This window comes from Canis lupus, chromosome 28 (genome assembly GCF_011100685.1).
Source record: "Canis lupus familiaris isolate Mischka breed German Shepherd chromosome 28, alternate assembly UU_Cfam_GSD_1.0, whole genome shotgun sequence".
Taxonomy (NCBI): domain Eukaryota; kingdom Metazoa; phylum Chordata; class Mammalia; order Carnivora; family Canidae; genus Canis; species Canis lupus.
Genome location: NC_049249.1, coordinates 30789194 through 30803141, shown reverse-complemented (window position 1 = coordinate 30803141; position 13948 = coordinate 30789194). Strand labels below are relative to the sequence as shown.

The window sequence follows — 13948 nt, the reverse complement described above, 5'->3', positions numbered from 1 at the left end:
AGTCCCCTGAAATTTACAAAAATCCAGTTTCATTTCCAGTGGAAAAGCAATTATTAAAGAGCAATTAAAGTAACACTTCAAAGCTCATGTGATGTTCGGGGCATTTCGGGATGTTTTCAGACACAAAGATCTTTCCAATCATCACTAATTAACAAGATCTCCTTCATAAAATCAGAGGGATTTCTTTCAAAACACAAAAAATATTCGCTTGTGCTCTATGAAATCTCAGGACCAACCACTGAAGGTCCCAGAGGCACAAGACATTAACGGCTGGCCAACAGGAATAAACTTCAAGCTGGCCCACCAAGTCACATTACTGTTCTGTAATGAGGAGGAGCTCAAATATTCCCTCTGCTACAGAAAGGCCTGATGGCAATTCCCCAGGAGGCAATTAGCATCAGCAAGGAATCCTGAACACTGGGTTCCTGACCTACAGGGCAGCCTCATGGCTGAGACTGGGCTCAGAGCTTCCTGCTTGGATCTGAATCCTGGCTCTGCCACTCACTGGCTGTGTGGATTTGGGCAGGTTCCTTCTTTCTCTGGGATGCAATTCTGCACCTGCAAATATGGACAAGACTGACAGCTTTCTCACTGGAATGCTGGTGAGATAATCCTTTCTCAAGCTCTCAGCAAAGGGCTTGGCACATAGGAAGTGAGGTGTAAGAGGGGACAGCTGCCATGGGGCGGGGTGAAGAGGTGAAAGTAATGCCACTATATCTACCAGCTATTTGGATCCTGGCCCATTTATTCTAGAAGTAGAAAGACACAAAAGACTATCCAGGGATTGAGTCATACAAGGTGGAGGTCATCAGTGGTGTCACATGACCACCTAGAAACCAAAAAGAGCAGTTAACAGAGCTGTCTATGGGGCCTGAGTTTGGCAAAAATCGAGGTTTATCCCAGAAGGAAATGGAACAGGGAAATCTGTTTCTAGTCTTATTTTACTGTAAATATTTGGAAAGAACTCAGGTAAGCAAGTCCCTTCTCTTTCCAAAGTGGCAGGCGATTACTAGTTCTCACATGACCAAGCAAGCACCCGTCATGACCTGGAATTGAGTTTAATGTGATGGGCTGCTCACCTCCTCTTTCTTCCAGACTCCTCACTGTCTTCAGCAGGGGTTAGAAAAGCAGAAATGAAAACCCATTGGTTCATACTTGGGAGACTGGTCAAATCAGCCATAAAATAATGGTACTTACAAACATGAGGCGGGTAGGTATGTTGTCTGATTGCACCAAAGGATTTTTATAGAGCCAGATCTCTTCTGGCTGGATGACTCTCTGGAATGGATCCAAAAACTCTGTAAAACTGAAACAAAACAAAGACAGACTTGTGAGGGCTTGAGCACTCATCTGTAGCCTGTAGTTCCCTGAGAAGGCCACTCCCACACGCCCTGGGTGGAGAATCCAGCCTCTGGGGAAGGGGAAGGAATAACAGGCTGCCTCAGGAGGGAAGAATGGATGGAAAGAATTACTGAGACTCTGTAGAACCTTCTGGCAGCACGTGCCAGCAAAGACCCATTCGGAGCATAAAAGAACAGCTGCAAAGCTGACATACAAAGACCCTCGAAGTCGGATCTCTGATGTGAACTAGGAGCCGAGGAGCAGAAGGGGGGTGGCAGGGAGGTGGGGGGCTCGGGGTGGGGCAAGGCCAGGCCAGCAGCGCAGCTCTGGGAAGGAAATGGGCCCCCGTGGAGCAAAGGTGAGGGAGCAGCCTGCACCACCTGGGCCAGGAACCCCCCCCCACCCCCCCAACCTGGGGCCCTGTCCCCCCTCCCTCCCCCCCACCACGGCGCACTGACATGTCGCCACCAGTTGGGGGCAGAGTGAGCAAGAAAAGCCTCCCAGAGAAGACAGGAGGTCTGGCAGGAGGAACACAGGGGGAAGGGAAGGGAGGGAAGGAAAAGGGGAATGAGGGGCATTCTGGGGCTGCTGCCAAGAACGCAGGCAGCATGAAGCATCCACGTCCTCCTCTCGCCACCCTCCCAAGCCCCCCGCACCCCGGGAGCCCACAACAGGTGCATGCAGAGCAGTCACCACCAAGAGGAAAAACGGGGTGGGCAGGGGCGAGGGGGTCAGAGCCTGCCAGGACGTGCTTGGCTTTGTCAGATGACCCTCCGGCCCAGGCGTCCTCCCTGCGGGCTCGGTTCAGTACGTGGGTCTGACAGGGTGGTGTCACCCATCAGCCCAGACTCAAGAGAGGGGAATGGACTCCACCCCTCAGCAGGGGTGTAGCAAGGTCCCATCCCACGGGCTGTCAGCGTTGCGAGGGGCCCAGGCCCCGCCCTCACAGACCCCAGAACCTCGATCCCCATCCCTTCCCCACGCAGCAGGCCCCGCCGCCGAGCACGTCCCTCCTCGCTCCGCTTGTCCCCCAGGTGTTACTATCCTTGTGGCTATTTTTTAAAGCCTCGTGCACCCCACCTTTTTGCACAATTCCACATCCCACCCTGGGGAGCTGCTGCCAGAACGCATCTATCAAGCAAATTATATCCTCTGGGAGCAGCGGAGCCAAGAAAGACAGACGTGCTTTCTCCAGCCACGCTCCAGCCACCGGTGTCTGCCTCTGAGAATCCAGACGGCGAGGCAGCCACGCAGAGGACTTGGGTCTCCCAAAGCAAACAGGGGCAGAGGTGGGCATGTGGTGGAATGGAAAGGTCTGGAGACGGTACAGGGTGGTTGCCAAGAAAGGACATCCTGGGCCTGGAAACTGCCTTCCACAAGCTCTCTGTGGGTGCTCTGGAAGCTAGGAAATGGGAAGCCAGCTTCCAGCGAGGGGGTCGGGCATGGCCTCCGATGACCTGTTCACCAGGGCTCACTACGCACTAGGACGTCCCAGAGCTGTGAGGTCAGCACGTCCCACACATGAATGTGCCCAGGAGCCACGTGGGAGTCTTGTGCGTACAGGAACCAGACAGTTGGCACCTCCAGCCGCTGCCCTGTGGCTCAAACCGCTTGGAGGCCTAGCCCAGATCTATGGCATCAGACAGGATCTTCATTTTTAACAAGCCCCCCAGGGGATTCATGTTGAGCCTTGACAGTTGGACACACACAGCTCTCAGGCGGGAAAGCCAGTGCTCCCCAGCTTTGACCTTTTAAGAACCAAGTGGGCCAGTGTTGCCTTATTCCCCCTCCTCCCGTACAGAGACTTTCCTTTGAGACTTTGTAAACGAAAAGCCTAGAAGAAACTTGTCATGTTCCTGCTTAATGATGAAATCAGCATTCCCTCCATAAATAACCGGTAAACAGCCAAAGAAATACAGTAAAAACCGAAGACTGCTACGAAATCCGACTTTGGTGCTGCTGCCTTAGAGCCTCACCTGGCCTCTCTCTGAGGTCCCCCAGAGCCTCCCCGGCAAGGTGTGGGGGAGACGGAAGGAGAAGCGAGAAGGCGCGAACGTGTCCTCCCCAGGACTGTGGAGGCAGGGGCTCCCCCCTGCGTATCCTCACCCTGCAAAGCCCAGAAAATCATCTCCAACACCACAGTGGACGTGGAAGCAGTTCAAAAGGTTTTGATGGGAAAAGGAAGGAGTTACTACCAAATAAACATAAATTTTTCTTTTGCGAAAATTGTAATCCAAAGGCAAGTAACTTGCTGTTGGATTTGGATCCAAGATAACGCTTTTTTAATTTCTTTGCTGTTTGAGTTTGACAATTATCTTAATCTAACTGTATGTCAATTTCTTCTTGGCAAAGGAGGACCGTTGTCCTCTGAAGACTATTGTCTTCTCCCAGTTTTCCGATGATGGGGTTTGAAGAACTGGGAAAACCTACACTATCAAAATTCAAAGATGTTATTCCAGTTTTTACGCTGGGCAATTCTCTCTTTAATTCATGTGCAAATCATCCTTAGGCTGGGTTCCTATTTTCTTTCTCTCTCCCTCTCTCTCTCTCTCTCTCCTCTTTCCTTCTCTTGGTGGCCGGTCCTGTTTTCGCAGCTCAGCCTGACTTTAAGCAGCCTGCAATACCTGCTTACATAGGAAGGAGTACAGTAGGGGACAGATGGTGGATCACGTTTGCCGACCATTTATTCACTCAACAAATACTGAGTGCCTACGATGTGCCTGGTATTGCCCTATGAGCCCTGGGGAGTAAAACACACACAGTCCCCACTCTTGCAGAGATTATAGGCAAGGAACCCTAAATGCCAACTAGCTGGGGAATGAGATGTCGAGGTCTTCAGTCACAAGTATCAGAGTGCTGTCTACCCAGATCGCCAGCCCACTCTGTTTTAGGAGATGTCAGGTTAGGAGTGTTCCAGTAGCTGGACCCATGAGATGGCCCCTAGTCTAGAGCAGCTTACGAGGACTCTGACTCCCTAGAAATGTTATGGGATGTATTTCTATCACCGTTCACATGTGGAATGCACCAACAGATTCAGCCCACAGTTAGGAACCCAGAAGAATGGCCCTTGACATCTTGACATCACACCAGCAAGGAGCAGGGATGCCTCTGTCCCCCATGCCTCCTCTAACTCAAAGTCAAGTTCTCAAAGCCCCAGAATCTCTCCATCATCTTCTAAAAACTCCACAGATTTGTCAATGATCTTTAAGTCATGGACCTTGATGACATACCTTTTTCAAGATAAGGTTAACGCTTCAGTCACATACTAGACACAGCTTTCTACCTCCTTTTCTCCCAACCAGAAATAACACAAGATTGTACTGAAAGATGAACCTAACCACACCATTAAACTTGGTGCAAATCCTTGCTTTGGCATTTGCCAGATGGGTGGCTCAAGAAAAGTCACTTAACCTCTCTGAGACTCCGTATCTTACCCCCATCCCCAAGGATGGCCATACCTTCCTGGGCTATAATAATACTGCTAACATTAACAGTAAGAAAAGTTGGGGTCTGGCACAGTGTCTGGGCACTGAAGGCCTCAATCAAACGTGGCTGCTCTTCCTGCAGCATGGACATGAACAGTGCTGAGGACATGATGTGGGTCTGAGAAGGACTCCCCACCCCCTTATGCCCAACCTGTGGGCAGTGAGTTGCAGGCGGGGGGAAGAGTGTCAGACAGGATGTCAACAACTGCCACTCATCCCTCGGCCATTCTGTGAGCGAACAATGGCCCAGGCAGTCACTTCTGAACCTTGTAATGTGAAGGAGGGAAAAACAAGACTCGTGATAAAGAAGTTTTCCAGGCAAGAGCATAAAGTAAAGCCTGTTTCTTAATTGAACTATTGACTTGTCCTCCCTAGTGGGCCTCTCCTGTACAAGAGGGGAAACGCTTACAAATGGACCCTGGAGGCAGTCAGTAGACAGGCAGCTGCTCCACTCCTGGCAGGGAGGAGGTGGATCAGATTTACCGTTAGCCCTGGGGCAAGGGGTAAGATGAGGCTACAGAGAGAGCATGACGATGAATGATCTCTGTGACCCAGAAGTCAGGGACCTGCCCCTGCACAGCCTTCTCCTGAGATGGGTCATTGGCCACCCCCAAAGACAAGAGGAACAATTTTCATAGAAATAATGAGTTATGACATTTGGAGCCATCTTGTGCCATGCCCTTGACTTAAGTGCTTTCGAACATTGCTCGTTTACTCTTCATAAGAGCACTGGGAGATAGAAATTGCTATTATTCCCATTTTAGAGATGGGGACACTGAGACTACAAGGCAAAGAGGTCTCTTGCCTACGTCATCACAACTCTAGGTGCCAGGGAATGTCTACCATCCCACGTGCTCCTCAGCAGGTACTCGGGAACTTTAAGGAAAAATCATGCAGATACTCGCACGCACACGCAGCGCCCACCAGTGTAATGGCATCTGCAATTATTTTAATAAGAGATATCATTTCCCACAATTAGAAATACAGCCTTACTCTTGGGAAAGGCAACATGGTGAAGCCTGAGATCGATTCTTGCAGAGAGCAGTTTGATGTTTGCTGTGAAGGAGCGAAGCGAAGATACGAGAGCAGTGAAGCCCCCAGGAGTTGCTCCCGCCTACCCCCTCCTCCCTGACCCCTCAGAGAAGCAGGTACCCCCCGCAGCAAAGCCACCTGCCACTCACCTGCTTGGGGAGAACCGCAGCCAGGTGGCCAGCCCCGGACCAGGTGAGGAACGGCTCGCAGAGCCCCTGCCCCATTCTGGGGACCCTCTCTCTTCTGTGCAGCTTCTCATCACAAAGGATGAGAAGGCGGGTTTAGTGGGGGTGACTGCCACCTGGGGCCGAGACACAGGCAGAGCCTGGCTCTGGTCCTCACACCCTTCCAACTCTGTGGGCACAGATTCTGGAGGGGCAGCCAGGGCTGGATTTCCTCTCTCCCTTACTGGCACAGTGACCTCGGGCAAGGCACTTCCCTTCCTGGGCCTTGGTTTCCTTACCCTGCCAAGGAATGCCGACAAGACCCCCTCCCTGTTGTACTGGGCTGGTACGGATACTGAACAGGGTCCTGATGTGAAGCACCCGCCTGGGAGGGCACAGGCCTATGTTGTTGCCCTGCGGGGGAAAGCCTAAAATTACAGCCCAATATTGTGTCCTGCCCTGACACCTGAAACTGCACTGACTTCAAACAGCCTGACCACAAGCTCCCTGCCCCACTCCACTCCCACAGGAAACGTCCCCCCACCAAACAACCCTCCTTATCAAGGGACCAGGTGTGATTTCTGTTTATCCTTCCTTGAGCATTGGGTTTCAGTCCCCTCCCAGCCCAGGAACAGGCCAGTCACATCCTTCCACAGGAACCAAGGACACCCCAGCCTCTTACTACACAGCCGACCTCCCACAGGCCCTGTCGATTCACTCTGCCCTGCTCCTAGCTCTGCACAGCAGGCAATGTCCTCCTCCCCTGCTGTGAGCCTCTGTGACTAATAAACTGCATCCATCTCTTTGTCTCATCTTAGGTGTCATATATGGCCACCCCTATAACCCCAGGGTAGGAATCCCTCCTCTCCAAAGGGGTGAAGACGGGGTATCAGAGCATTTACCTCTTGGCTAAGCCCTCCTGAACACAATGGGATGGGACCGTGGTGGAAATATGTGGGCCAAGCCTGGAGATGTCATCAATCTACCCAGCTCCAGGAAGGAAGAAATAGGACCAAGAGGAGGCAGCATGGATCAAATGTAGCCACCGACCCAAAGACTACCAGCTCTCCTTTAGCTTCTAGAAACATGGCCCTATCCTGCCTCCCCTACCTGTGGGCCCCAGTACTGGGACCACAGACACCTGTGTGCCTCTGACACATGCTACAAGAAATACACGGCACCTCCACGGAGCATCCTTCCCAAACATGTATATTCTGAACCTAATCAAGTCTTTGGCTCCAAGTTCCAGCTTATAGGAAACACAGGGGCAGAGAAACAAGTCAAATGCCCTCAAGCAAATAATTAGACAAGTCCAGGAATAAAACCAGAGAGAACGTTCCAGATTACAAGAATCTGAAGAGACAAAACAACCAAATGTAACACACATTTGAATGGATCTTGGGTCAAAAAAATTTAAAAAGCTGTTAAAAAGAAACTGAGGATGACTAGGGCAACACAGGGACTGTAACAAACCAGGTATCCGGTGATCGTAAGGAAATGTTCCCAATTTCCTTTATTTTACTGTGGTAAGGACATAGGTAGATGAATGCCTTATTTTTAGATGTATTTCGGGAGCTCAGGATAATCATCTGTCTTCTCAAATAGTTCAGAAAATCATACATAAACCACATAAACACAGAAATAAAGCAAATAGGGTAAAATGGTCATTGCTACATCTAAGTGGAGTGGATGGGGGATCATTTCACGGTTTCAGCTTTTCTGTATATTTGAAATTGTCCAGGATGAGAGGCTGGCATAGAGAGGTCCAGGAGCAGGAACCCCCAACGTGGAGGGAAATAGGGGAGAAGGTAACATAGCAATGAAAATACAGTGTCGGCAGAGCTGTGGAGTTGAGAAGCCTGGGTCCTACCTTTGCCGCTTACAACCTGTGTGACCCTGGGCAACTTACACCTCCTCTCTGAGCCCTGGGTGCCTCCTCTGGAAGCAGAGAGGACCACACCACCCGCCTTCAGGGCCGCGGAGATGCCCTCTGCCCCAGATCATCTCCTGCCACAACAGCATGTTCACACCACCACACAGAACAGGCAGGACACACCCAAACCCGCCGGCAACGGGGCACGGGCACATGGAAGTACACTCTGCAGAAGCACAACGCTCAAAACTGCGTGCACCACCCCAGAGGTCCAAACATTTCATCCAAGTTTCTGAACATTCCTGCTGAGGATGCCTTCCCTCTGGAAGTCAACAGAAGTCAGAAAACATCTCAATTGTCTGAACTCAAACAGAAAATCCTGGTCTGCATAAACGCAGCCTGCGAAAGCCAATACCTGAGGTCCAGCTGGGGCTTCATGACCTGGGACAAGCGGCTGAAGCCCCCTCCCCATCCATAAAATGGGCAGAAGTGTAGTGAGAATTTGGGATCACAGCTGGGGTTCATGAGAAGCTCTCAGCTGGCATTAACATTATTAATCATTGAAAAACTCCAGATTTTAAAAAAAAAACAAACCCAGGCCTAAAAATGTGCATACCACAGAAGAATGTGTGAACCTTCCCTGGATCCTGATTCAAAGACATCAGGTGTTAATTTGATCAGAGTTTACAAATGGTATCGTGCTCTTGGGGGGCTGGTTCAGGGTTTTTTTGTTTTGTTGTTGGTGGTGTTTTTTTAAGTTCTCATTGGTTAAGGTTTTTGAAGTGTTGGCATACGAAATGATGTCATGTCTGGGCTTTGCTTTGGAATACCCCACCAACAAAGGGAAAGGAGGAACAGGTGAAATCAGAGTGGGGTAACTGGTGGGGGGTATTTGACAATTTCCACCACAAAAAGAGTTTTTTAAAAATTATTTTGCTAAAAAAATAAAATAATAAATAAAATAAAATAATAAAATGATTTTGCTCATTGAATCAAAAGATACTTACAAAATTAAGTGTTTTATCAGCCAAAGCAACTGATGCTCTTGGAAAGTATCATTTCAGTCAAGTGCAACAATGGAAAGAATAATGAAAAGTCAGCAAGAAGAGAGATGAGGGAAAAGGTCAGGTCCTTCACAAAAGGAGTTTCCTTCCAAAACCTAGGCATCTAGACCTACCTGAAAACCTCAGGTTAAGGTGTCTCAGAGCCCGAGGCAGTGAGGAGTCCTCTCCCTGGCTCAGAGGCTGCCCAGACTGGATGCCTCGAAAGCAGGAGCTTAATAACTAGGGTGGTGACTGGCTAGTGACAGTGAGTCATGGGTGATGGGTGACTATGGGTAGAGCCAGGTCGCTGAGCTTGCGACTCCAGGAAACATGTGGAATCTGCCTCCCTCTGGCTGCAGGGCTTCGTGGAGCTCAGAACCCAGCCCACCTCGCCCTCCCCTGGCAAAGCTCTCCCCTTGGGCCAGACACATCTCCTAGCAGAAAATGTTTCTGCAGGGACCCCCACACTGCGTCTGAGCCACAAGCAAACAAGAGCCACTCCAAAGAAAAAGAAAAAACTAAAAAAAAAAAAAAAAAACTAGTAAAAGAAGAGGGAGGAAAGTATGTATTTCTTTGCTCAGAGACCTCAGTCTCCAATTAAGCTTTGACTCTAGAATGCCCAGTGAAGCATTCACTCCTGGATTAAGTAAGTCTTTAGGAATTGAGCCAGAGCTTAAAGCACTCTGGAGCACTCTCCATACCCACGCCCACACCAGGCCACATAAGGATCCCAGTACACACTGAGCAGAGTTCTGGGGCAGAACAGAATGCCACTCAACACTCAGGACAAAACACGGTGAAGACAGAACGTAATTTCAAGGAGCTTCTGAGCTGTAATTTTAATTAAAACGCATCAGCCAGAGAGCACTTGGTCCAAACAGGGGCCCTCGAAGTGCCTTTGAGATCTTCCTCCCTTATCACCTCATCTGAATTCCCCTCGTGTCAGCAGCGGTGCAGGGTGGCAGGAAACCTTTCTTACCCCAGTGCTCGGCAGATATCAGCAAAGCTCTGACCTGCACAAAGCCCCTTACCATTTTCTCCATGACCTGTTTTTCCATGTTCTAGAATGTTCTTCAGTTGGGCTGGTAGGTGAGAGGAGGCACATTCGTGAGCTGGAACAGCCACAAACTGGAAGGCTAAGGGCTGAGGACAGCCATGATCTGATGGGAGGTTGACGGCCTGGGGCCAGGTCAGGGTGGAGAACATGTGGGTGTGAGACAAGCTGCTGGGGTACACGTGCCCTTGGCATGACAACCTGCTCATGCAGGTTGAGATCTGGGGAAGGCACACAATCCCCCTCCACCCTGAGGAATGGCCAGGCCTGTGGTTTTTAAGCAGATAAAGAACCTTCATGTTTGCCCCTAGTCTTTTGCTCTCTGTATTGTCACTGTTTCCCTGGCCACCTGCGCTGCAAACCCTCAAATCCTTAATGCAGAGTCACACTGACACATGGGCCTGCGGACCTGGGCTTGACCTAGCACATATCTATGCTGGTTTCTGTGGCCCCAACGATGGCCAGCTCCTAAGCCAAGGACCAAGCAATCGCTGCCTGTTGGTATGACTGGGCTCCATGGTCAGATCAATCTGCTCACTCGAAATCTTCCTGACGGGAGGACCAACAATAGCTGGATCATCATCACTGCTGCAAAGATTCAGTGGCTTCGGGCTGAAAGTAAGGGTCACAGCACAACACCGGCTACAAGAGGACACTAAGGATTCTAATCAGCTTTTGATCAGAGCCTGGCACATGGTAAGTGTTCGCTACACACCTGTTGCATCAAGACAAAACAAATCCGCGGCAGCTGTTTCAATAAAGACCCAATCTTCTGCCTCATGGAATCTTCAAAGAGAGGCTGGCAGCTGGCTGCCCTTGGACAAAACTTGCGGCTACATTTGGTTTAGGCTTCTCAGTGTTTTTTTAAAAAATGTATAATTCATTGGGACACCTGGGTTGCTCAGTGGTTGAGCGTCTGCGTTTGGCTCAGGTCATGATCCCGGGGTCCTGGGATCAAGTCTCTCATTGGGCTCCCCGCAGGGAGCCTGCTTCTCCCTCTGCCTAGGTCTCTACCTCTCTCTGTGTGTCTCTCATGAATAAATAAATAAAATGTTTTAAAAAAATGTATGATCCATGCCCAATGTTTAAAAAACCAGGAGCTCTTATAACAAAATCTGAATTTCCGGCTTCTGAAGAATTTGGTCTGGCAATCTCAGGCCTACATCCCTTCAGGGCAATGCACTGATGAAGGAGCTAAGAAGGAGCTGCTCCCTTGGGAGCACAAAGTCCCACCCAGGGTCCAGCCACCCCCACTGTGTCTGTGAGTCCCCCAGCTCGACTATGCAATGTGACACCTGTGCTCGTCTCTGTGGCTGCTGTAGGCTGACTGCTGGCTAGCTCCGGACTGGGGGCACTTAATCTCCAGGAACCCCCTAGTCTCTAGGACCCCCCACTCTATGAGGCCAGCACTCCCAGTGGACAAGTGCACCTCCCTCTTCTCAAGGAGCCTGGCTTTGTGGGGTGCTCCTCTGCCAAGTGGTTTGTTAGGACTAATTGGTCCACAGCAGGTGTGCATTTAGCTATTCCCCACCCCCAACACGACCATCAGCACCACTCTCCTGCTGAAAGACCGATTTCCAAACCTTGCTCTCTCTGTCCCAAGCGACAGCATGACCCCAGCCCCCTGCACTGCTGAGAATGGGGTTTGATACGTCACAGACTGTCTGAATGGCTCCTTGGTAACACAGTAAATGGGATGCTGGCTTCAGAGACACCCAGAGGGAAAGAAGGGGAGAGAGGAAGCAGATTGAGGAAGGATGAGTCAGCCAGTCACTTTCTGAGTGCTTCCTACTAGCCAGGAGCCTGCTGGACACGTGTTTCACCTTCCCTCAGTCACTTCTTATAATGAAAAAGTAGGCACTACCATCCCCATTGCCCAGAGAGGGAAACTGAGGCTCAGAGAGGCTCCTTGACCTGCCCAAGTGCATTAGGCAGGACAAGCAACCAAACTAAACTGAAGCTCAAGCTCAGGTCTTCTGATCATAATCTGAGCTACTTCCACTGCCCCTGTTTCTGGAAGTGTGGGCTAAAGCATCCTGAGGTAGAAGCAAAACCACGAGTGGGCTGCAGACAACTCCACTAAGTGCAGGGAGCACCAGGAGGACCCCAGTTGGCACTAGTTAGCAGCAGCCAAGACCAAGAATCAAAAGACCTGATTAGATTGTCATTGTAGGAAAATCTCTCCCTCAATGGCATTTCTTCTTTATCAGTAAAATGGAAATCTATTTATCTATTCATCCATTTGTCTGCAGTAGAGCAGAGCAGTCAAATGAAAAACACAGATTCTGAGACACATCTGTGGGCTTGACCTTGGCCAAATCACTTTACTTCTGTGAGCCTCAGTTTCTCATTTGTAAAAGGATTATCATCAATGAGATGACTGACACAGAGTAAGCGAAGCCAATAAATGCTAGGCTTTACTCCTCATTCATTCATTCATGCAGCCACACATTCAACAAGTATCGATATCCTGCCTACTGAGGAGGTTTTGTGACCCATTCAAAAGGGGCTAGTGTTGGCCCTGGGCTCCTGGGCACCATCCTCCTGTTCTCTGATTCCTCCCCATGCTCAGTTTCTCTTGCTCAAGCTTCTCTCCTTCCCTCCAGCCCCTTCATGAATAATGTTGGTCCCAGGAGGGTGTCCCAGGACTTGGGATCTTCTGGAGTGGGGACCAAATATGTTCACAGGACCATGCCAGCCCAACTCTGGTCTTTCCAAATTAACATCTCCATCCCTAACACCTGCACTCCCATGTTCACTGCAGCGTTCTCTACAATAGCCAAAATATGGGAACAACCCTAGGTGTCTAATAATGGATGGATGGATAAAGAAGATGTGAGATATATATATGTATACACACACACACACACACACAATGGAATACTATTCAGCCATAAGAAAGAAGGACATCTGTTACTTATGACAATATGGGCGGACCTTGAGGGCATTATGCTAAGTGAAATAAGTCAGACACAGAAAGACAAATACTGTATGATTTCACTCATGTGGAATCTAAACAAGTCACATTCATAGAAATGGAGACTAGAATGGTGGTTACCAAGGGCTGGAGGTGGGGGGTGGGAGAAATGGGGAGATGGTCATCAAGGGGTAGCAACTTCCAGCTATCAGATGAGTAAGTTCGAGAGATCTAATGTACAGCATGGTGATTATAGTTAATAATACTGTATTACACACTTGAAATTTACTAATTTACTAAGATAGATCTTCAATGTTCTTACCACAAAAAAGATACACTAATTATGTGATGATGCAGGTGTTAGCTAATGCTATAGAATCATTTCTCAACATACAAGTGTATCAGATCAACATACTATGTACCTTAAATTTCTACACTGTTTTATGTCAATTATATGTCAATAAAGCTAGAAAAAAACTGAGTATAAAGATCAAGTAATACCAGGAAAGGAGGCTAACAGTATGCTGCTAAGGAAACCAACTGTTGCTTATCTGCCTTAAATGATTCCCCAAGTCCTTTAACTGGTTATTTTATAAGTGGTATCATGCATCTTTAAATGAATCAGTACCCGTGCAACTGGGTAATATTACCAAATCAGACTGAGGGGTGTGGGAGGGGAGGTACGTGAGGGGATGGCATGATGGGGGGATGGGGTGACTGGGTGATGGGCATTAAGGAGGGCATTCAATGTAATGAGCACTAGGTTCTTGCAATTGATGAATCACTAAATTCTACCTCTGAAACTAATAATACCTTACATGTTCAGTAAATGAATTTAAATAAATTTTTTAAAAAGAAATGCAATACACAGAAAAAAAAATATCCCCTTGTAAAATACCCAAGGTGTATCTAAATCACCATATACATAATCAGCAGCAGAGATGGTACCTACTTTTCACCAGTATCCATAATTGCTTTGTTTAAAAACATAACAATAGAACTCCCTGGCTGTCTCTAAAACATAGCAAATCAAAAGCAG

General features: G+C 49.0%; 1 protein-coding gene across 4 annotated transcripts in view; it reads right to left on the bottom strand.

The window, feature by feature from the left end:
- The window catches only part of PLPP4 (phospholipid phosphatase 4), a 118211-nt gene that overhangs the window by 73612 nt on the left and 30651 nt on the right, over window positions 1-13948 (bottom strand). For 2 of the 4 annotated variants that reach the window (XM_038578973.1, XM_038578975.1), the window contains exon 2: window positions 1198-1306. In XM_038578973.1, the coding sequence (XP_038434901.1) occupies window positions 1198-1306 (109 nt within the window). Of the gene's footprint in view, window positions 1-1197; window positions 1307-6007; window positions 6532-9072; window positions 9209-13948 lie in introns of those variants that run through there. The other 2 variants (XM_038578974.1, XM_038578972.1) reach the window with 2 other exon arrangements.